General features: G+C 35.1%; 2 protein-coding genes across 2 annotated transcripts in view; both read right to left on the reverse strand.

The window, feature by feature from the left end:
- IMPG2 (interphotoreceptor matrix proteoglycan 2) overlaps positions 1-2359 on the reverse strand; it is a 100597-nt gene extending 98238 nt beyond the window's left edge. Inside the window, exons 1-2 of the mRNA XM_052644904.1 lie at positions 2309-2359; positions 496-567 (exon numbers count right to left, since the gene is read on the reverse strand). Of these exons, the coding sequence (XP_052500864.1) occupies positions 496-567; positions 2309-2359 (123 nt within the window). The remainder of the gene's footprint in view (positions 1-495; positions 568-2308) is intronic.
- SENP7 (SUMO specific peptidase 7) overlaps positions 2329-23416 on the reverse strand; it is a 137876-nt gene continuing 116788 nt past the window's right edge. The window contains exons 15-24 of the mRNA XM_052642117.1: positions 22997-23130; positions 21551-21667; positions 15633-15755; positions 11114-11206; positions 10350-10474; positions 9319-9371; positions 5452-5495; positions 5292-5360; positions 4566-4716; positions 2329-2512 (exon numbers count right to left, since the gene is read on the reverse strand). Coding sequence (XP_052498077.1) covers positions 2375-2512; positions 4566-4716; positions 5292-5360; positions 5452-5495; positions 9319-9371; positions 10350-10474; positions 11114-11206; positions 15633-15755; positions 21551-21667; positions 22997-23130 — 1047 coding nt within the window. The 3' untranslated portion in view covers positions 2329-2374. The remainder of the gene's footprint in view (positions 2513-4565; positions 4717-5291; positions 5361-5451; positions 5496-9318; positions 9372-10349; positions 10475-11113; positions 11207-15632; positions 15756-21550; positions 21668-22996; positions 23131-23416) is intronic.

Genomic DNA, 23416 nt, shown 5'->3' on the forward strand with positions numbered 1-23416 from the left:
AGCTGTTTCTGTTTGTAATAAATCTACTGTCTTATAAGCTACTGTCTGTCCCTCCTTGATTTAAAAACCTGAAAATCTTCCACTGTAACCACTTCTATCTCCTTCCTCATCTATAAAATAGAACAGGAATAGTAAAAATAACTCATGATAGAGATAGTGAAAGCATTACAGAGGTATTAAACTTTTTCTATATCCTAGTTAAGTGATTGGCTTATGACTTTAAAAAGAAAGTCAAGTTTGTTTTTTTATCCCAAGAATTGTGAAATAAAAACAGTATTAGCTTCTTTAAGAAGGCATTCCCTTTCCACTGACAACGCTCTTACAACCTCTCTACCAGCTCTTAGTATCACACTCACACACATACCCTAAGCTGAACCCACTCCGGTGATGCCAAAGAAACCATGATTTTTTTAAACAAGCATACTGAAACTGTTCATTTCTCCTATTAGACTATAAATGACCTAGGAATAAGAGCTGTCATTCATTTTTTTCTACCTTGTACATTTCCTGATAGTAGCAGATGCTCAAAAAATGTTCCCTGAACCAACAATCAGAATTACCATATGCCTGTTAAAACAGAAGAAAAATTAATCTAAGCATCAATTATATGACATGCACTGAGTATCACACAATTTAAAATTTATATCTAAAAATCAGTCACCTTTCATAAGGAAAAAAATTACACCTCAGCCTAATGAATTGGAAATATGTTTAATATAAAATGTTGGTATTCTAAAAGCATTATTTCCATATGAATTTACGAAAATGGATTTTAAACAATCTTCAAAACATGATAAGGGACAGTGGTATCTTTGAAAAACATACAAACAAAAGTTAAGAAGTCACAATAAGATGTATTATATACTTGTTTTCCCAAAATTAGATATACAAAACAATGAATAGTCATCTAAAAAAGTTCCCTCCCCAACAAAGAAACTGGGAATGAAACATGTAGTTATAACCATTTTTATAGGAACTCTCCAAAGGACAAATATCTTTAACAATAAAAAGGTGATGACACAAACATAAGGACACTAAGGCTTAACTCAATTCACATGATTCTGAAACAAAACATCCCAACTGTTAGCTTCATCTTAAATTGCCTTTCCTTCACTGCTATACAGTTATAACATAAATCTAAGAGATGCCTAAAATAGAAGATTAAAATAATATTATTTTAAAAATTTTCTTATCTGAGAAAATACAATATAATTGTCCCCTCAAAATATTCCTGATAACATTAGAAGGTTGTAAAGAGTTGAATCATATGTAATATCATCCTTATCACATCAATTCAAGACTGTTACCTGTCAGAACATTTAATAAAAACATATGCTTCATCTGGTTCTTAAGTCTCAAAAATTACAATTGAAAAATATAAAAGCAATGAAAGCAATCTGGCTTTTGCAGACAAATACTGGGTAAACAGAGCTATAAAATTATGTATTCAGTCCTAACAATTAGTATATAAGAATTCGAGGATTTTTTAATTAAAGTTATGAAGACAGCAGTTTTATCTTCTATACTACAGAAACTATACACATATTCTGGGATGTCAGAGTAGGATAGGAGTCAATATTTACATAGCTATATCTCAAATAAACTAAGTTGAGCTACATATGCAATTTTTTGCGATCGCTAAATTTTTTGCTCCAAATTCACTCTGAATGAACAAACTAAATTCTCAGATACCCACACATGACAGCAAAAGAAACAAAACAAACAACAATTAGAGTAACAGTTCCATTTAGCAACTGAGAAAAATAAGCTGCGCTTTGAAAGAGTGAATTCTTGTCAACATCCTAACATTGTTTTCTCTTATGCTATACAGAAGGGATGCCGTAAATGGCATTTTCTGAAGCCTTGATACTAAATTCTTTTTTTTAAAAAAATACACAGTATTCATACTGCATGCTTGAGCTGCAAAGAATAAAACTACAATATAATGTGACTTGTCAACAAATTTGACAAGCACTGGGGCTGGCACCAGGGAGGACCTAACTCCCTTCAACTCCCAGTTATGTGGAAGTACAGATCACATAGCTTTATTATCTACAAAAACATTCCCACATTACATACACTATTGCATAATCCAAGCATATTTAATCAGAAAATATTTATGAAATATTTTGAATCAAATATTTATGAAACTTTAATTTCTATCTAATACATTAATCTATATCACCCTCATTTCCACTCCATCTATGAGATCCCAACAATTCTAATAATATATCTTATATATTTTAAATAATGTACAATGACTTATAAAACTACTGCAAGTTATTTTCTTCTCTGTGAGCTGGCCAACACAAATGCTGGTAAGCGGCTTTCCAGTAATCGTATAGAGCATCTGTGTCATGTTTGTACAGATTAACTAGCTGCTGCTGCCCTTCTGTTGCTGTAAATGAAGCTTCAAAATGAGCTCTCGAATATCTTCCCGTTTGGTCTTTATTACATGACGAGGGAACCATTTCTCCAGATGAATTGGAAGTTCAAAGTTAACAATAGGATCCTAATGAGAGAAAAGACAATGTAATCACTTTAGCAGTATAATTCAAAGTTGCTCAAAATTCATTTTTATAAGAAATGAGAAATTGCAAACTTTTTAAAATAACAGCTTTAGTGAGACATAATTCATATACAATTCACCTAAAGTATTCAATTGAATGATTTTCAGTATACTCAAAGTTGTGCAACCATCACCACAGTCAATTTCATAGTATTTTCATTAAGCTGCTATCTTTCGAACATCAAAATTAAACACCATATGTTCTGCTACAATTCATTTAAGTGAATTAGTGCAAACAGAATTAGTAAACAGTGATTCAGTACAACATAGAAGTCAGGTTGGTTTGAACACAATCTTCTCCAACATGTTACTATTTTGTATTAAAACAAAGAGAAAGGCCAGCAGTAAATGAAGAATCTCAGATAAAAAACAGAAAATTCTACAGAAGTACCTTCTTTTAGTCTAAGAAAACAGCCAATTTAATGGTTTCAAGAACTGCTTCATTTTCCATTATGTTAATTTTAACAAGCAAGTTGCAACTGCAAAGACAATTCTGCCTGTCTTCAAGAAAATAAACAAATAAATGCTGAAGACTACCCTAGATCATGCTTATAAATTTGATGAAACTATTAGAAGCTAGATGTAAGAAGGACTTAATTAAAAAGGAAATTAAGAATCCCAGGGTTTAAAGCTGAAATGATGGGCTGACTGTGATTCTAGGAGCATATGTCAGTGGAGATTTAACTGTGCAAGTATTTTCATAAGAATTAATGTTGTTTTTCTTAGGCCTAGTTACAAAGTTCCACAGGTTTTGAGTGATCAACCTGAAACCTATTTTCTTCCACCCACAGTCTGTTATATTAGTGCACAAATCTGTGAAACACAAGGTTTAGCTTTTTGAGTTCCCCATCCCCTAGGTATTTTAAGTGGTGCTACAACCTAAACGAGAAGTATACTCTACAGACTGGGGCTACATAAAGTAGAATTATATAGCAGATTCAGAATATGTTATGTAATAACACACTCTGGATAATCTGAAAACAAAATCAAATCTCTTTGGAAAGAGTATTAGAAGAATTGTCATCCTTTAAGGCAGTTCCAGCGTAGAATAAAAAAGGAAAAAAAAAACCATAATAACACATTTAGTGGTTTCCATAATGTATACCATCTTCTACTATAATCAATTCTCCCCAATTATACCAAAAGTTATACCTGCATACTATAACTTTCATGCTTTGAAAATACATTTAAGGATTATCTAAACAAGTCTCTGGTCAAAAACACCCTGTTTCTACAGCCATCTTCATAAATAATACTGGCTATAACTGAAGTATTAAGCTAACAGTTCAAAAAAAAAAAAAGAGAGTGATTCCTTGCTATTTAAAACTCTTTTTAATGTTGCTACATTTTCTATAGAATCTCTGACAAGCTAGAAAATAATACCCATTCTTGTCACTGTACTTATGTAGCTGATGGTTTTCTGAGATTCTTCAATACATAAGTCTTTGGTCTTGAAATTTTTCTTCAAATCTGTCTGTTTTATTCTCTCTCTGCCTTGAATCCATCTGCGATTCCAATTATATGTAAATTAGACTTTTTGACTGTACCACACTTGTCTCTTTTGCGCTGCTCTCTTCTTTACATTCTTTTTCCTTTCTTAGCTACAGTGGGATACTTTCTAGTGTCCTTTTTTAAAGTTCCCTAATCCTGTCTTCTGCTGTATTCAGTGTGCTATTAAACCCATCCAATAAGTTCTTAATTTCAGATATATCAGTATGTACTTTCAGTTCTAGAATGTCCACTCAACATTTTTTTTAAAAGCAGATTCCATTTTCACCCATTTTGTTCATCTTTGACTATTTTCTCCAATAAATTAATCAAATTATTTTAAAGTTCTTATCTTTTTATTTCCAATATTTGGGTTATATAAGGTTCTATGCCTTTTTTTTTTCTTTCTTGATTACCTCTAACATTTTCCTGCTTCTTTGCTTGCCCAGTAATTTGTGATTATATGTTAGTAACTGTGAATAAAAAATTTATTTATATCTTTACATACCTTAAAGAAGCTTTCCACATATTGCAGTAAATATACACCACAATCACTGCTATTATCCTGTTTAGGAACTTTAGGGCACAGGTCCACCATGTTTGTTTTGCTGAATTCACGATGAGTTTTCCGTTTAACTTCCCATTCTACCTCTAAATACCTTAAATCAACAAAAAGTAGAGTGACTTGAATAGAAATTTCTTTACTATTATGTAAACTTTCACAAAGATGTAAAAACATCTGCTGCCAAATATGTTGCCTCCAGTCACATTTCAAAAGACTTAAACCTTAACAGCACAAATTATAACTTGTGAGGCTTCAAAAAAGCTAATAAAATCATCTGAGTTTCACACTAAAAACTAGACTTTTTTCAACAACTCAACTTTTACAACTCATAAAACATAAGTCACTTATATTTACAAAGTAAACTTTAGTTGCTAGTTTTTTCCAGATCCTATAGCAAATTTTAAAATTACCAACACACACACAAAATAAGAATGTGAAAGAGTTATTTTTTCTAAAGTGTTACTTTTGTTCAATTGTGAATACAAATTTCAAATTTATTTTTGATGTAAATCCTTGAGAAATGTTTTATATATAATGGGGTTATTATTAATTAAATCTATAGACCTCACCTAAGTACATAATAAAATATAACTTCTGATCTAATCTTTTAAGTAATTCTTAAGGCAACTTACCAATTATTGAGATTATAGTAAAATCATTACTACTTACTCCCGTAAATTCTGAACTGTGTTTTGTATAGAAGCAGCTTTCAAAGAATCTAGTATGAGAATGCATGGCCTATGAAAAGCAAAGAAAGAAATCAAGAGGTAAGTATTTGTATATGAAGTAAACATAAATATCTGAAATATGTGTTACAGCATGTACGCACCTTTTACACATTTTCTTTGGTACTCTCACATTCATCTCAGGACTCTGAAATAACATAAATTTTTATGACTTTGAAATTAAAGCTAGTTTGAATAAATAAATTTTCAGTCATTTTAAAAAATGTTTAAAATAACTTTAAAATTTCAAATGACAATTCTTTTCATCATCTCAGGCTTCCCTGGTGGCTCAGAGGTTAAAGCGTCTGCCTCCAATGCGGGAGACCCGGGTTCGATCCCTGGGTCAGGAAGGTCCCCTGGAGAAGGAAATGGCAACCCACTCCAGTATTCTTGCCTGGAGAATCCCATGGACGGAGAAGCCTAGTAGGTTACAGTCCACAGGGCTGCAAAGAGTCGGACACGACTGAGTGACTTCACCTTCACCTTCACCTTTCATCATCTCAAGTAAGCCAAATTCATTTTAAAAATCTATTATTTTCTGTCACTGGTGAAAGAGTTTATAAGCTTTTACATGTGACCTTAAGAAGTTATGGAGCTTTAAAATAGCCTAAAAAACAAACTGGAACTTGAATTACTTGTATTCAGAGTTGCCATCTTAAACAAAGATAAACAAGTTAATTGAATCTGTCCTTAATCACATTTTCTTAACTCAGTAAATGAAGGCAGTAGAGACAGACTTCTTCCCTTTGAAGCACAAGAAGCAAAGTACTAATGTATATTAAGGGACAGAGAGGGTTTCCCTTGTGGCTCAGCTGGTAAAGAATCTGCCTGCAATGTGGGAGACCTGGGTTTGATCCCTGGGTTGGGAAGATCCCCTGGAACAGAGAAAGACTACCCACTCCAGTATTCTGGCCTGGAGAACTTCATGAACGGTATAGTCTATGGGTTGCAAAGAGTTGGACACAACTGAGCAACTTTTCACTTTCACTTTCAAGGACAAGAGATGGGGTATTTTGTTATTTTTGCTGATAAATTTAAGAATCAATAGGTCACACTTTCTTTGATATGCAGAACTTCTCAGTTATCTTTACTATGCTAATATAACAGTAAATCTCAAGGAGGGAAATAGAACACAGGATTTACTCAGTTTAACTGACTTTAAAATCCTTTTTATCATAAATGCATCTTAAAACAGAACTCAATTTGGGAAACCTGGCTCTAGAAGCAAGAAAAAACTCCCCTATTCCGCCACCGTGACATTAAAGAAGAAAACCTTCCTTCTGCCCACTCTGTTCCAGTGACAGTAAAGACATAAGCCTTTGCCAGCGAGGCTACTGCTATCTGTACGTATAAAAAATAATTAGGTGACTACCTTAATCAATTAAGATACCAGATCTAGATCATAAATATCAGTTTGGAGCTCCATTTGAAGAAAAGTTAACAGTAACTATCTTAGCCACAGAAGTCATATGGATTAACTGTGAGTCTACTTTGAATGATTTTTACCAACAATTTATAAAAATAGAAAGTGGAATGTAAAATATTGTATAGGGGGTGGTGACCAAAACCATCCCAAAGAAAAAGAAATGCAAGAAGGCAAAGTGGTTTTCTGAGGAGGCTGAGAAAAGAAGAGAAGCAAAAGGCAAGAGGAAAAGAGAAAGATATACCCAACTGAATGCAGAGTTCCAGAAAATACTAAGGAGAGATAAGAAAGCTGTCTTATGTAACCAATACAAAGAAATAAAGGGAAACAACAGAATGGGAAAGACTAGAGATCTCTTCAAGAAAATTGGAGATATCAAGAGAACATTTCATGCAACAATGGGCATGAAAAAAGAAAGAGTAAGGACCTAACAGAAGCAGAAGGGATTAAGGAGCAGCAGCAAGAATAGACAGAACTATACAAAAAAAGGTCTTAATGACCTGGATTAATGGCCTGTATAACCATGATGGTGTGGTCACTCACCCAGGAACAGAAAACCTGGAGTGTGGTGTCAAGTGGGCTTTAGGAAGCATTACTATGAGCAAAGCTAGTGGAGGTGATGGAATTCCAGTTGAGCTGTTTCAAACCCTAAAAGATGATGCTGTTAAAGTGCTCACTCAATAAGTCAGCAAATTTGGAAAACTCAGCAGTAGCCACAGGACTGGAAAAAGTCAAGTTTTCAATACAATCCCAAAGAAGGACAATGCCAAAGATGTTCAAACTATCACACAATTGCATTCATTTCACATGCTAGGAACGTAATGCTCAAAACCCTTTGAGCTAGGCTTCAGGAGTATGTGAACTGAGAATTTCCATATGTACAAGCTGGATTTAGAAAAGGCAGAGGAAACAGAGATCAAATTGCCAACATTTGTTGGATCTTAGAGAAAGCAATGGAATTCCAGAAAAACATTCACTTCTGCTTCATTGACTATGCAAAAAGCCTTTGACTATGGAAAATTCTTAAAGACATGGGAATACCAGACCACCTTACCTGTCTTCTGAGAAACCTATATGTGGGTCAAGAAGCAACAGTCAGAACTGGACATGGAACAAAAGAATGGTTCAAAATTGGGAAAGGAGTATGTCAAGGCTGTATACTGTCACCCTGCTTATTTAACTTCTATGAGGAATACATCATATGAAATGCTGGACTGGATGAATCACAGGCTGGAATCAAGACAGTCAGGAAAAAATATCAACAACCTCAGATATGCAAATAATACGACTCTAATGGCAGAAAGTGAAGAACTAAAGAGCTTCTTGATGTAGGTGAAAGAGGAGAGTAAAAAAGCTGGCTTTAAACTCAACAGTCAAAAAACTAAGATCATGGCATCTGGTCCCATCACTTCACGGCAACAGAAGAGGAAAAAGTGGAAACAGTGGCAGATTGTCTTCTCTTAGGCTCCAAAATCCCTGTGGATGGTGACTGCAGCCATGAAAAGACACTTGGTCCTTGGAAGGAAAGCTAGACAAACCTACACAGTGTATTAAAACCAGAGACCACACTTTGCTGACAAAAAGCTATGGTTTTTCCAGCAGTCATGTACAGATGTGAGAGCAGGAACTTAAAGAAGGCTGAAAGTGAAAGTCACTCAGTCGTGTCAGACCCTTCGCAATTCCATGAACTATACAGTCCATGGAATTCTCTAGGCTAGAATACTGGAGTGGGTAGCCTTTCCCTTCTCCAGGGGATCTTCCCAACCCAGGGATCGAATCCAGGTCTTCCACGTTGCAGGCGGATTCTTTACCAGCTGAGCCACAAGGGAAGCCCAAAGAAGGCTGAGCACTGAAAAATTGATGCTCTTGAATTGTGTTGTTGGACAAGACTCTTGAGAGTCCCTGGACTGCAAGGAGATCCAACCAGTCAATCCTAAAGGAAATCAACCCTGAATATCGATTGGAGGACTGATGCTGAAGCTGAAACTCCAATACTTTGACCAACTGATACAAAGAGCTGTATCGCTGAAAAAGACCCTGATGCTGGGAGAGACTGAGGGCAGGAAGAGAAGGAGGTAACAGAGGATGAGATGGTTGGATAGTATCACCAACTCAATGGACATGGATTTGAGCAAAGTCTGGGAGATAGTGCAGGACAGGGAAGCCTGGCATGCTGTAGTCCACGGGATCACAGAGAGTCGGATATGACAGCAATTGAACAACAATTATTGCAAAAACTGATGAAATGATGAAGAATAAAAGTACATTTTCCCATAGAAATTAGAAAATTAGCTGACCAAGATGATCAGATAAACTACTAAATAAATGAATCTAGGAAGTTAAAGATAAACAGATGCAAAAAGAAAGACAATTTCCCTTGATCTCTTTCCTATACCAACAAAATAAATCAAAGAATCATAAATCAGCATAATTTAATCATATGGTCCACCTGTATCTGTCATAGCCTACCTAGCTATGCCTTATTTGAGAGAGAGAATTGTTATATTCATGAGTTTTCCTCCCTTCACATTTATAAAAACACACTTACTTGAGAATCTTCTGTACCTGAGGACAGTGCTGAAGAAGTATGCAGATCATTATCTAGTCAGAAATAACAAAGCAGTTATGTGTGTTTATTTTATGTCTACTACAAAGTAGTGGGATAAAAACTGTAATGTGTATGCACACTAGTAGTTAAAGGAAAAAGAATACCTGGGAACTATTCAATTTTTTTTAATGGTTAATATTACAAAAAAAAATCCAAGTGATAGTTAAAACATACAATGCTTAATTAGCTGTCATGAGACAATACATAAACCCTACCGCCAAATCTTGAAATACCAGTTAGCTGGGCCAGTTTCCTATAAAAAGACAACCTTCCTAGAATGCTCATTTATCAAAATCTCTGCTGTTTTAATGCAGAGGACCATTAATTCATCTAGTAATAATTCTTCCAACATATGATCATAGGGTGTTGCATAAATACACTTTTACAGCACAGAAGAATTAGACAAAATTGAAAATAATCAGTTACTAAATTTTTCAGTTTTTCTTTTCCCATGAAAGATACAGGCTTTGGCTAGTATTAATGTTAATGACTAATATTAATTCTGCTTGCTGCTTAGGCTACAGCTATAAAATATAGTTTGATGTTTTTCTCAAATAAAGTAGGCTTATTTACCTACTTAAGATCTATGTGGGTTGCAACATAAAAATCATGGAGGAAAGAGACCCCTATATTACCTAGTCAAATTACAAGTGTCAACACGACCAGTCTTGATTTATACCAAGAGAAAGAGAAAAAGGGTAGATTTCAAGTTATGCCTGAAGATACATGATATGAATTCTTAGCAAGAATATTTTATAAAAAGTGCTATGATATAACAGTATAACTTGAAAATTACATTTTGTTTATACATGAGTCTGGGTATCATGAAAATTTCAGACATTTCTTCTAATAAACTAAATGATAAGAAATAATTATACTATCTATACTATCTTTCAACCTCATATTGTCCTCTAAAATCATTTCACTTTTGCCATCATTATTAAAAATATGATCCACATTAAGTTTATCACCTATTGTTCTGCTGTCATGGTGGGACTCCTCAGCCTGGGAGTGCTGGGATATAGTCTGTGGAAAATCCTCATACACAACTTCTTCTAACCATGGAAAACAAATGACTGCAAGATACCAGTGAGACCTGTTGAAAAAGAAATATAATCTTAACACAAAATCTAAGCAATATAGAAGAATATGTTCTAGAATGATAGCTGAGAAGGTAGGTATGACAAATATTAATTCTGAAGAAGTTCACTGTAATATCCGAACAAACATTTCACAACTAATTTAAAAAGTACTAAGACTTCTTAGGGTAAAATCTGAGTAATTCAAACTTACTTTTATATAATTAATATTTCCAGCTGAGGATCTGCTTTAATAAACAAACAGACTTACAGCATCATCTTTTTTCTTTTAGTGCTTAAAGAGTTTGTTCTCTTAAATATTTGAAGATTCACACTGAATGCTTTTCCTTTTTGGTTTAGAAAATCTTTTCTTGAATACCCTTCACCTCCAAAAAAAAACACTCTATGCCTCAGTCATTATAGTCTTGTGGGCATTTGTCATTTTATTTTTTTCACTATATACAACATAAGCACTGTCAAACCAAAATCCAAGACAAATAATCTCATTTATTTTAGCTATTTCCTTAGAAAAAAATTTAAACATAACACCTTGATTGATATACCCATACTTTTTTACTGATTACTAATCTAAAAAATGCACAAAGTACTTTTCTCCACGCTCCAATTTAAAAAAAATAATAATCTGAAATACTCACGACTCATTTACAGGCACAAAGATGTAATCTTTGTTAAAGATGTTTATGTGACGAGTCCATGTTCTTACTCTCTTATGTCTTCTCTGAGCCATTCTGGGAATAAAAAGATAGATATATTTGGTAGACAAAAAATTCAAAATTTAAGATAAAACTTTCAAAAGTCATTTTATACACTGAGAAAAGCTAGTTTTAGTTTATTTAACCATCTTCTTCAAGATACATAATATTTAACAGACTGGAAAATGTGCTTTTATTAACATCTGGCTGTTTTTAAATATGACCACTATTTATAAACATAAAATAATGGATAAGAGAAAGGCAGCAATTCATAAAATGCTCTAGAGATTCTAAAAGTGTCTGAACAATTGAACATGAACAGCTATACCTATTTATTCTGATATAAAATATTATCATTAAACCTTAACAAAACTGTCTAAATGTTGTATGTGTGATGAGGGAGTTGTTAAAACTTAATGGAAGAGGAGGGATGAGGTATATATTCTTAAATTTTTAAAGATGAAACTCTTCTTCCTTTATCTCATTTATAAAAATATTATAGGACAAGGAATTCCCTGGCAGTTCAGTGGTTAAGACTTTGCTTTCCAATGCAGAGGATGCAGGTTCGATCCCTGGTCTGGGAGTTAAGATTCCACATGCCTCCTGGCCAAAAAACCAAAACATAAAATAGAAGCAATAGTGTGATAAATTCAATAAAGTCTTTAGAAATGGTCCACATCAAAGAAAAAAAAAAAAAGAACATCATAGGACAATGAGTTAAGCATATGCACCATCCATCTTTTATTTTATTTCTTTGATAAATATTGGATTCCTAAGAATAATGAAAATCACTCACACTGCCCTAAAGGAATTTACAAAATAATGAAGACAGAAAAAAAGACTATAATAAATAACTAAAATGTAAGTTTCATAAGGGATACAAATGAATTATGGTGATGGCATCTAAGAAAACCATCAAGAAAAAGGTTGGGACACACGAATAATAGTTCCTTTTCTTTATGTCATTAGGGAGTTAAAGAAGGAAGATATCAAACCAAGTTTGGATGTCAAAAAAGGTTCTAGGAAAGGGATGGCATTTCACAGTTGCATAAAGGAGGTTATGGTATGACATTTGGCTCAGTCCCAGGAAGGACCTCTTTTTAGTTAGAAAATTAAACAAACCATGGTTTGTTCTTACATATTTATATACCAAGTAACACAGGAAACAGACATCTTTGCTCTATCCCTGTCATGAGAATATCTAACCAAACTCACAGGAGTAGATGTTGGGAGTAAAATGGAATCTAGAACAGGCTAAAAGATGTGGTAGGAATCAGACACTATGCAAAAGAACAACTTTGTAAAATAATGAGTCATATGTTTACCAATTTTCTCTTATTTCAAAGTGATCCAACCATTACAATGATTATAAATAATTATTTTTACCTAGTACAGAATCTCTTTGTTTTCCATTTGAAAAATCTTAAAAGAGACAGCTGGTTTTCTTTTGTTTTATGTTGGTGTTTGATAAATTTCCTGATTATGGTAACCTTACATCACTGGGAATACATCAGACAGTGGATGGAGCAAGGATGATAAGAGGGAATATAGGGCCACAATATAATCTCTTACTCTCTGTTCCTAACTAACTGGAAAATTCTCAATTAAATGTCTAACAGTTCTCTCCCTGTTCAATAACATACATTATTATCTTTTGTTTTGAGTTCTTAGTATGTTCTAAGAACTGAGCAAAATGTACCAGGTAGAGTAGAAAAAAAGACAGATGCCGTCCCTGACCTTATGGAGCTTATATTTTAGAATGGGAAACTGAAAAGAAAAAAACAAACATAAAAATTATTAGAAATAGTTTTAAAATAAACTAAAAAGTACCAGGAGAGGGGAAAAAAAAAAGTGCCAGGAGAAGAAATTTCTGTCAGAAAACAGCAAAGAGCTTAGCATATTCAAAAACTAGAAGGAGGCAGGCTGAGCTGAAGTATAGTAAATGAAGGGAGAGAATGTCGTGAGATGAGTTTAGGGGGATGGACAGGAGTGGATCTTGCTGAATCTCATAAACCACAGCAATGACTGTGTCTATCATTTAGTCTGCTATTTCCTAACATTAATAGCTTGAGCTTCCTGTAGGATTCACTGCCCATAAATTATGGTTTGTATCCCTCGTAAGTTTGTTTCCGCATTCTTTTTTTTTTTAAGCCAATTTGTAGGGATTCTTTGTGTGAATACTAACTATATACACATTGGCCAACCATTAGTATGAGTGTTGGTGGGTGTATATGTATGTATGTGTTCATATGTATATGGGTATGTGTATGTGAAGATATATTATGCATAAGACACATGTAATATCTATCTTACCCTGGAAGAAGTCATTCATCTAACTTAGTTTTGTCTTATGTTTATATATGATCAGGCATATAGCATCTAAGTTTTTTCTAATTTTTTAATCAAAAAAAAATTTCAATACAGCAGAATCTACCTTTTCATTTCCTCAGTTTCTAGGTAGGTATGCCAACTGTATAATCTCCACACTGACTAGTAATCTGAACACAAAATGTGGGATTAAGTGTAGGGTGCCAACCATTGATTTCTATACACATAAAATAAAAGAGGAGGGCATGAGAAATGTTAAATATCTGATTTGTTTACTATATCCTCCCCTTCCACATATTCCCCTCCGTTAGCCCTAACTATAAGGAATATTTTCATACTGTGATTTTCTCCTTAGTTGATCCTGGAAGGCCTTGTCCACCAGCACAGATTTCAAACCTATAAAGACACTCAAAATACGGATGACCACACATTCCAGTTTATCTAGGTATACAACCAATATAGACAGGTTGTCCAGAGTAGCTATTAATAGATCCTCCTTTTACTCACTTAAGTGTTTCAATTTAGACCATAAATTATACAGCTGCAATACTATAAATAAGAGAAAGAGCTTGAACTTTGAAATTGGAAAGTTATATCCAACTTCTGATAACTTATCTAACTTTTTAAAGTTTCAGTTCACAACAATGGCCATTTATCTCATAAGACTATTGTAGAATCAAACAATAACCTTATGTTCACTGCGGTGGTTCCAAGCAGGTACTCAATAAATGTTAATACTCTCTCTATTGCTATTCTTTTTCTCAAAAAACACAACAAACTCAGTTTACCCATTTAATCATCTTTTTAGTTGCTTATTGCTTCTATTATTTTAAAGGGATGAAACAGCTCTCACAGCCATCTTTTTGAAGGCCATCAAGTAAAACAAAAACATCTCTGGACTAACGGTTAAAAGATAAAGATTTAAGTACCATCAGTTCTGTCACTTTATCAGAATTCTGACAATCTTCATTGGCCTGCTTCCTCATTTGAAAAATGCCTTACAGATCTAAAAGCACTATTTTGGGAAGAAATAATGTACAAAAATGTACCTTGTAAAGTGGTAGACAGCTGTTTACATTAACTTTTTTAAAAAACTAGAAACTCATACACCTACCACACAGATTATCACACAGAGTATTAGGGGTGGGGAGAAAGATGAAATGGCTCTCTGCTCACAACTATTTAAGTTACTGCCAAGATTAAAAAAATCACTCCTCCTTCTTTTTTGCCTGTCCCTAACCACTGCTCAGACCCTGATGCTGGGAAAGATTGAAGGTGGGAGGAGAAGGGGATGACAGAGGATGACATGGTTGGATGGCATCACTGACTCAATGGACATGAGTTTGGGTAGACTCTGGGAGTTGGTGATGGACAGGGAGGCCTGGCGTGCTGCAGTCCATGGGGTCCGAGGGAGTCGGACACAACTGAGTGACTGAACTGAACCACTGCTCTATAAGTTTTAGAATTAATCAAAAAAAAATACTTGGACAGAAATTCAGCTAAATTGTGGGGACAAACATAGTATTTTTTATAATGTCACCTCAGTTTAATTAAATAGTAGTATGTTAGTGAGAGTCCAAACAGGAAAACATAAATCTTCATATATATTTAAGACAGATAAAATGTAATGCAAATTATTGGCTACAGTGGTGATAGAAAAAGTGCAAAGCCACAAAAGGCAATCAGTGAGGCAACCAGAGCTGGGCATAGTAGGACAATGCTACACCCAATGCTGAAGGGGAGAGTGAAGAAGTAGTGGCTCCAGACAGAAGTTAGAGCTCTGCCTGTCCAGTGAAAGAAGGGCCCACAAATGAACTAGAATCACTACCAAAATAACTAACCAAGGCAAAGAGGGTAAGGAAGAAACATCCTAACATCTTCTTTCCTTGCCATCCAACCTCCAATATTCCCAACAGTACAATTGGAAATGCAACCTGCAAGAGTAAGCCTCTCTGTGATGAGGAACAGAACAGTGGAAGGGTGAGAAATGCCTTTCAGAACAGACAGGCCCAGGACAGGCACAAGTGGCAACACTGCTCACTCTAGGAAATACAGTAAGAAGGTAGTTTGCTAGGAGCATCAAAATAATAATGCTTTCCTCTTAAAACTTAAGTATATTGGAAGACTGACTTACGAAAGATTTGGATTATCTTCTGTTAAATTATTTTCCTTTCTTGTCAAGCATTTGTAGAAAAAGCTACTAAAAATATGACTTCGTTCAACAAGTTCATCTGATGCCTTCTCCAATATAAGATACCTATAAGGTAACAACACCACAAAAGTAAGTTATTTTTCGATTTTACCTGGTTTTCCTCCAATTATTTTATGAGTTCTGAAAATCTTCATTTATATGTCCAATTAGAGTCAAGGAAATCTTGCAGTTTGCGCTCATTTCAAATTTTTTTGTTGTTCTTTAACTATCTTATCTTCTATCAAGATCAATTAAAGCAGAAATTTTCCATTTTCTCATTCATTTCTTAAAACGTATTTCTCAATTTCCTAGTATGAGCTAAGTATGGTATTTATACTAGCAACATTAAATAAGAGGGGGAAAAAACAAGTTCTTGGCCCCAGAAAAGTGAGGGTAAAAAGGAGATATTAATCAAATCATACAATCGCATATAAAACTGAAACCATGACATTCCTAAATAAATCTAGAGAAACTTTAATAACTCTTGAGATACAACTAATTGCTAAATCCTTAGTCCATTTCCATATAAAACAATTCAACACAAGCTTATATTCCAATCACTTAGTGATTAAATCTCTCATATTTAGAGAACTCTGGTATTGTTAATAGTTTAAAAATGTTCCAAAATGACCTTGCAATTGCTTTTTTTAAAAAAGCATAAAAGACAAACTCAGCTTGAATTTTTTTTAATGTGGTCATGCACAGCATATACTGTGTGAAAGGAGAAACAAAGAATGCCTTTGGTGTGCTTCAAGTATTCTTTTATCTTAATCTGAATGATGATGACATGGGTACATATATATGTGAACATTCATGAGCTGTACACTTAAAATTTGTGCACTTTCCTACTTGAAAGCTATTCATCAATTTTAAAAATAATTAGGAAGTAGTTTAAAAAATTAACATAGGATCCCCTCTGAAAAGAATTCAAAGAGACAGAGATACAGGCACCTCAGTGAAAAAGAAGTATAGAAAAATACTCTTAAAATCAAATTATAAATAAAGTTTTAGTAATTACTTCCAATAAAATATATCAAAATTAACACCAAAGATGATCTAATATATCTCACAAAATATAAATTTGGCACTACTTAGGGATACAAAACTTAGTAAGATGTAAGATGCTCAACCTCTAGAAGGAAAAATCATCATAATGCCACTAATAACTTTAAAATAAGGCAAAATATTATATGAACCATAAAAGAGATACAAAAAAGGTATTATGAGAGTTAATAATACCTGTTTAATCAGAAAAGGTTTTCAAGAAGGTAACACTTGTGAGGAAGGGGAGTAAAATTTCAAAGGGGAATAAAATTTTAACACGTTAGCATAAAGAGGAGAATATTCCATGAAGCAAGAGCAACAGGGCATTAAGGCAGAAGAGTGACTAAGGAATGGGCTTTGTTTAGTAGACTGTTTATAATTTAATTTTGCTGGACTATGCAATAGGCACAGGGTTATTAGTAAATGGCAGAAAAGACAGATTAGGGTCATATTATCAAAACACTCAAATGCTTGACTGAACTCACTCTGACAGGTAATAAGAAATTAATAAAAGTTTCTAATGAGAATTGCATTCATGAAGAGCTGCATTCATAAATTGCACTTATGAATAATAATAGTGGTAATGATATACTTAACAGATAAGAAAACAAAGACAAAGGATATAAAAAATTAATTTAGAAAGATAAGTATACTAAAAAGATCGATGACAGAAGAAAGATATGTGAATTTGAGAGACCAAATCTACTACTCGGACAACTGAGTATGTAGTAAAGAGTCAGTGATAATGGAAACGTCACTTCCAGCCCAGATGGAATAAGAAGGATCAGATTTACACTCCTATTTGAAACAAGCAAAAAAATCAAACAAAATACATGGAGCAATAGTTTTTAAAACACTGCACATCAGCAGCAAAGAATACTGACCCTTGAGAGATGGTGAGCTCCATAAATGCCTCAGCTTACTGCCTTGATACATTTCAGATTACAACACAGAAAGGAATAACCCAGGTGAAAGATGTAGACTCCCTGAGTTTAGGAGATGCTGAGAGTCAGAAAAGACTCTTGCTGCTAATGCAGCAAGAGTTTGCAGATCAGAATACTGGAAAGGAAAAAGCAGTATAGACAGAAAACTCCAAACATATGCAGAGCATCCTCCTCAAGAATTTAGCAGAATACTGATCACTGCATGTACATAAGGAAGACATTTAAGACTGTAAAAAGAACTATCTGAAAAAGTAGAGAGAATGGTACCCAGCATCCATGCAGATTGCAGGAATACTGCCTGTTGCTACCAGCCAGGCTGGAAAACCTCATAATTCATGAGAAACTGAGTACAGTATTCAGAAGGGTCTTTCCTCAGTAGTACGGATTAATCTGTTGGTCTTGTCTAATAAATCTTAAAAAGCAAGAGTTTAAAACCAATGAACTGTTTACAAATCAGTTCAGTTCAGTCTCTCAGTAGTGTCTGACTCTTTGCAACCCCATGGACTGTAGCACACCAGGATTCCGTGTCCATCACCAACTCCCAGAGCCTACACAAACTCATGTCCATCGCATTGGTGATGCCATCCAACCATCTTTTCCTTTGTCGTCCCCTTCTCCTCCCACCTTCAATCTTTCCCAGCATCAAGGTCTTTTCAAATGAGTCAGTTCTTCGCACCAGGTGGCCGAAGTATTGCAGTTTCAGCTTCAACATCAGTCCTTCCAATGAATATTCAGGACTGATCTCCTTTAGGATGGACTGGTTAGATCTCCTTGCAGTTCAAGGGACTCTCAAGAGGCTTCTCCAACACCACAGTTCAAAAGCATCAATTCTTTGGCACTCAGGCTTCTTTATACTCCAGCTCTCACATGCATACATGACTATTAGAAAAACCATAGCTTTGGCTAGACAGACCTTTGTTGGTAAAGTAATGTCTCTGCTTTTTAATATGCTGTCTAGGTTGGTCATAGCTTTTCTTCCAAGGAGCAAGCATCTTTTAATTTCATGGCTGCAGTCACCATCTGCAGTGATTTTGGAGCCCCCAAAAATAAAGTCTGACACTGTTTCCACTGTTTGCCCATCTATTTCCCATGAAGTGATGGGACCAGATGCCATGATCTTAGTTTTCTGAATGTTGAGTTTTAAGCCAACTTCTTCACTCTCCTCTTTCACTTTCATCAAGAGGTTCTTTAGTTCTTCTTCCCTTTCTGCCATAAGGGTAGTGTCACCTGCATATCTGAGGTTATTGATATTTTTTCCCAGCAAGCTTGATTCCACATTGTGCTTCATCCAGCCTAGCATTTTGCTGATGTACTCTGCATATAAGTTAAATAAGCAGGATGACAATATACAGTCTTGATGTATTCCTTTCCCAATCTGGAACCAGTCTGTTTTTCCATGTCCAGTTCTAAATGTTGTTTCTTGACCTGCATACAGATTTCTCACAGGTGGGTCTGTGGGGAGTTTTAGAATCTCAGAAGGCAACATAACCAGGAGGGAAAAAAGAAAACCCACAGAATACAAGCCTAACCGCAACTGTGGAAAAGGAACTTTCCCTCAAAAGGCTCTAACCTAACAACCTAAGGCACAGCCTGGCCTGCTGACAGAACAAAGGATTGAGTGAATACCAAAGGAGAGATAGCTGGCTGCATACGGGCCCCTCCCTGCCCAGAGGCAGAAAGACAGCCAGAGCTGGAAGGCAAGGGGCTGCTGCAATCTAAACCCCAGAGATGGCACCTTCTGCCAAACTGTGAGCAGGCTCCCAGCTGCTAACCAAGTTTTCCTGAGATCCTGGATGGTTGACAGCCACCAGGAGGGTCGCAGCCTGAGATCAGCTCTCCAGAGGAGACATATGGCACATCTGAGATAGTGCTCTCACAGCACATCCAGGAAACCAAGCAGCCGGGACCAAGGAGGTGATTAAGACACACGGCCCACCTAGGACAGTGCGCTCGCCAAGAACCTGGTCGCCTGAGCTGCTCAGACCTGGAAAGTGCACAAAACGCATGCCCAACCCACAGAGACTGAGCCAGAACTGTGTCTGAGCGCCTCCTGTGGAGATATGGGCCAGCAGTGGCCTGCCCCAGGGACAGGGGGCTCTGCATGCAGCAGACCTGGGTACGGCATAAGCCCTCCTGGAGGAGGTCGCCATTAGCCCCACCATGGAACCACCAGAACTTACACAGGACTGGGGAAACAGACTCTTGGAAGGCACAAACAAAACCTTGTGTGCACCAGGACCCAGGAGAAAGGAGCAGGGACTCCACTAGAAACTGACCCAGACTTGCCCATGAGTGTCCAGAAGTCTCTGGAGGAGGCGTAGGTCGGCAGTGGCCTGCACAGGGTCGGGGCACTGAGTGCAACAGTGCATGCATGGGACCTTTTGAAGGAGGTCACCATTATCTTCATTACTTCTACCATAGTTTGGCCTCAGGTCAAGCAACAAGGAGGGAACACAGACTTTCCCATCAACATAAAATTGTATTAAAGATTTACTGAACATGGCCCCGCCCATCAGAACAAGACCCAGTTTCCCCCTCAGCCAATCTCTGCCATCAGGAAGCTTCCATAAGCCTCTTATCCTTATCCATCAGAGGGCAGACAGAATGAAAACCACAATCACAGAAAACTAACCAAACTGATCACATGGACCACAGTTTTGTCTAGCTCAATGAAACTATGGGCCATGCTGTGTAGGGCCATCCAATATGGACGGGTCATGGCAGAGAGTTTCCAAATAATCTGCTTCAAAAGAAAATTCAAAAATATTTATAGGAATATACCAGCACCCAGTAAAAATGTCACCAGACATGCAAAGAAGAAAAAAGAACAGCATGACTCAATGAGGAGAAAAATCAGTCAATTGAAACCAACCCACAACTGAGAAGGATGCTAGAATAAGTAGAAAAAGACATTTTAAAAGATATTATATAATAATTATATTCCATATATTCAAAAGCTACATACATGAAAGATATTTTTTTAAAGACCCAAAAAGAACTTCTAGAGATTCATTCTACAAAGTCCAATGAACAGTAGATGGTAACATGAGACTTTTAAGTCTTATCCTTACTAGAATAAGGATAGCACTACTATTAAAATGATAGAGCTGAAATTATATGATGACAATAAATTGATTTGGGAATGGTCAGTGAAATAATCAGGAGACATCTCGAAAAATAAGTGTTAGAAATGTGGGTCTAATGATATAGTACAAAATGAGGACAAGAGACAAATTATCACTGCATGAAAGTTTATAAAACTTTTTATAAATTTCTTCAGCTTGGCTATATAAAAAATTGAAAACTATAACAGAATAGTGATATAGATTTTTTTAAATGTTGGTTAACTTTTACAGCACTTAAGGACATATAAAGACCTATACAGTTGTTTTTTTCCTGGTTCCCAAAGTGATCTGTCATTATGTAAGTACTTTAGTCAATAATACTATAGTCAAAGCATCAAGCATCACTGACTCAATGGCCATGAGTTTGAGCAAAATCTAGGAATGGTAAAGGACAGAGAAGCCTGGTGGGCTGCAGTCCATGGGGTCACAAAGAGGTGGACCTGACTTAGTGACTGAACAACAAAATAGTCAAAGAAGTATCAATCAACAGCAAGCAAATGACAAAAATGAAAACAAATGAAACAAGAGTAACTCTTGCTGAAGTATATAGTATCTATGGGAAGTAAAGGAATGACACTGAACTTGTGAACACTAGGAAACTTCACTAGACAAAATTTTTCAAATCTGAAATTTTAGCGGGTTATTTTCAGCTAGAGTTAAAATATTTCAGAGATATTTACTTTAAGATTCACATCAAAACCTGTAAAACAAATGACATAAGGACATGATTATGTTTCATTGTACTTACTTAAGATAGAAATCAATGATTACATCATTAAGAAACTCTCCTTCTTCTAAGCACTCCAGATCTTCATTAGTTACTCCTAAACCCCCTTTAGTAGGTGGTGGAGGATATACAATCAACCTTGAAAAATAAAAATAAAATATATTAATAATGAAAACTCTAGTCTCAAAGGAATTTGTTCTTTGGGACAATACAGGGCAGTAGTATTCAATAACTAAAATCTTAGGGTAAAAATATTTGACACAATACAATCAATTATATTTTCCTTTCTTTGTTTTCACAAGCTACTAAGTACTGTCACTGAGCATCTTTTCATTTCCAATCCTTCCCATGTGGGCTAGTCTCAGTTTTTGTCTAATCAACAGGTTATCTCACTATCACTGAGGATGTCTCTCTTCTGTACAATATTTAACTATGTTCCAGTTTCCACTGTTAAGTTTGAATACCCAAGACTAAAACAGTCAGCAGTCAAAAACTATGTTCTCCTACTAGTAACTAGTCTATACCAGCTGGACAATGAAGAAACAACATGGGAACTTAGGAGGCAAGTTTCCCATAATAACATGCTTACAATATAAAACTTAGGAGAACATAAAGGAAATAAACCCTCAGATCACAACCAGAAAGAAGTGGAAAACAAAATGACAACTATTTAGGCATTTTTTTCTTTGGTACCCTCTCTTAAAGTTCAGAAATAAGAGCAGTTGTGAATTCTGGCTATAATCTTGAAATAGACAGGGTGGTACTCACTGCACAAATATAGTCAATAATAAAGGTATAATATGTATTTGTTGAACCAGAAAGATTCAAGAAAGTAAGAATCAACTGCAATTAATTTAATCTTCATAACCATTGCACCTAAATAATATGGGAAATTTTTAAGTCATAAAATGATAATAACTATTTAATGGCTATTTCCCTATCCTGTGCTGTCCATTTGTTTTTTAACAAAAGGAATTCCTTTTTAACAAAAGGAATAATGAAGAGGAACAGAAATTATTCTCAAATGCAAAGACTCCCTTATTCTACTTTACTACCATAAGAAGACACAAAAAAGACCAAATATGATCAAGAAACTAACTTGTGAAGGGAAGTTCTGATAAACTTCAAAGTACCTGAAATTGAGGCACACTTTAGTAAGCAATTTCTCTTTTCCTATCACATATTCAGATATGGGATATATAATCTTAAAAACCATATACTTATATTCAAATATTTTCAGTAAAGGCTTTGACACATTTGACATCTTGGCTACCATTTCTGACTTCTTAAAACATAAAACTAAGTGAAGTGGCATTGACTCGTTTTCTTGATTATTTCTATTATTAACTGCCAGCAAGAAAGCAAAACTGAAAACATTTAAAAAGGTAAAATACTTAAAATCAGCAACATGAATTAAAACTACTAATATGCCCACCTATTACAAACAGGATATGACACAGTACATACTTCTGAACAGGTCCAGTGTGCCTGACTTCTCGCCATTCCTCATCTGGATTAGAAGTAATAGAAAGTGAGTAGCAACCACTGCTTTGCTTCTGCAGTAACGTGTAAGTAGGCTTGGCTGTATCTGTATTTGAGGGCTGATCAAAAAAAAAAAAAAAAAAGGCAAAGTAAAAGGTCTCCTTATACCCATATAAATACATATTAACTCTCAAAATGACAAAGCAGAAGTTAGACTTATAAGAGAAAATGGGACTAAAAGAAATACACACCAGTGAGTTATATACATATACAGGCACATATACTCTTATAATTTCTACAAAGATATAATCAAATCAAAATAATACTCTGGAGCAGAAGATAATGTACTACGGATCAGAGTTTAACCTGAAGTGTTACTTATAGGTCTGGGTTTTACAATTTTAG

Source organism: Budorcas taxicolor, chromosome 1, assembly GCF_023091745.1.
Source record: "Budorcas taxicolor isolate Tak-1 chromosome 1, Takin1.1, whole genome shotgun sequence".
NCBI lineage: Eukaryota > Metazoa > Chordata > Mammalia > Artiodactyla > Bovidae > Budorcas > Budorcas taxicolor.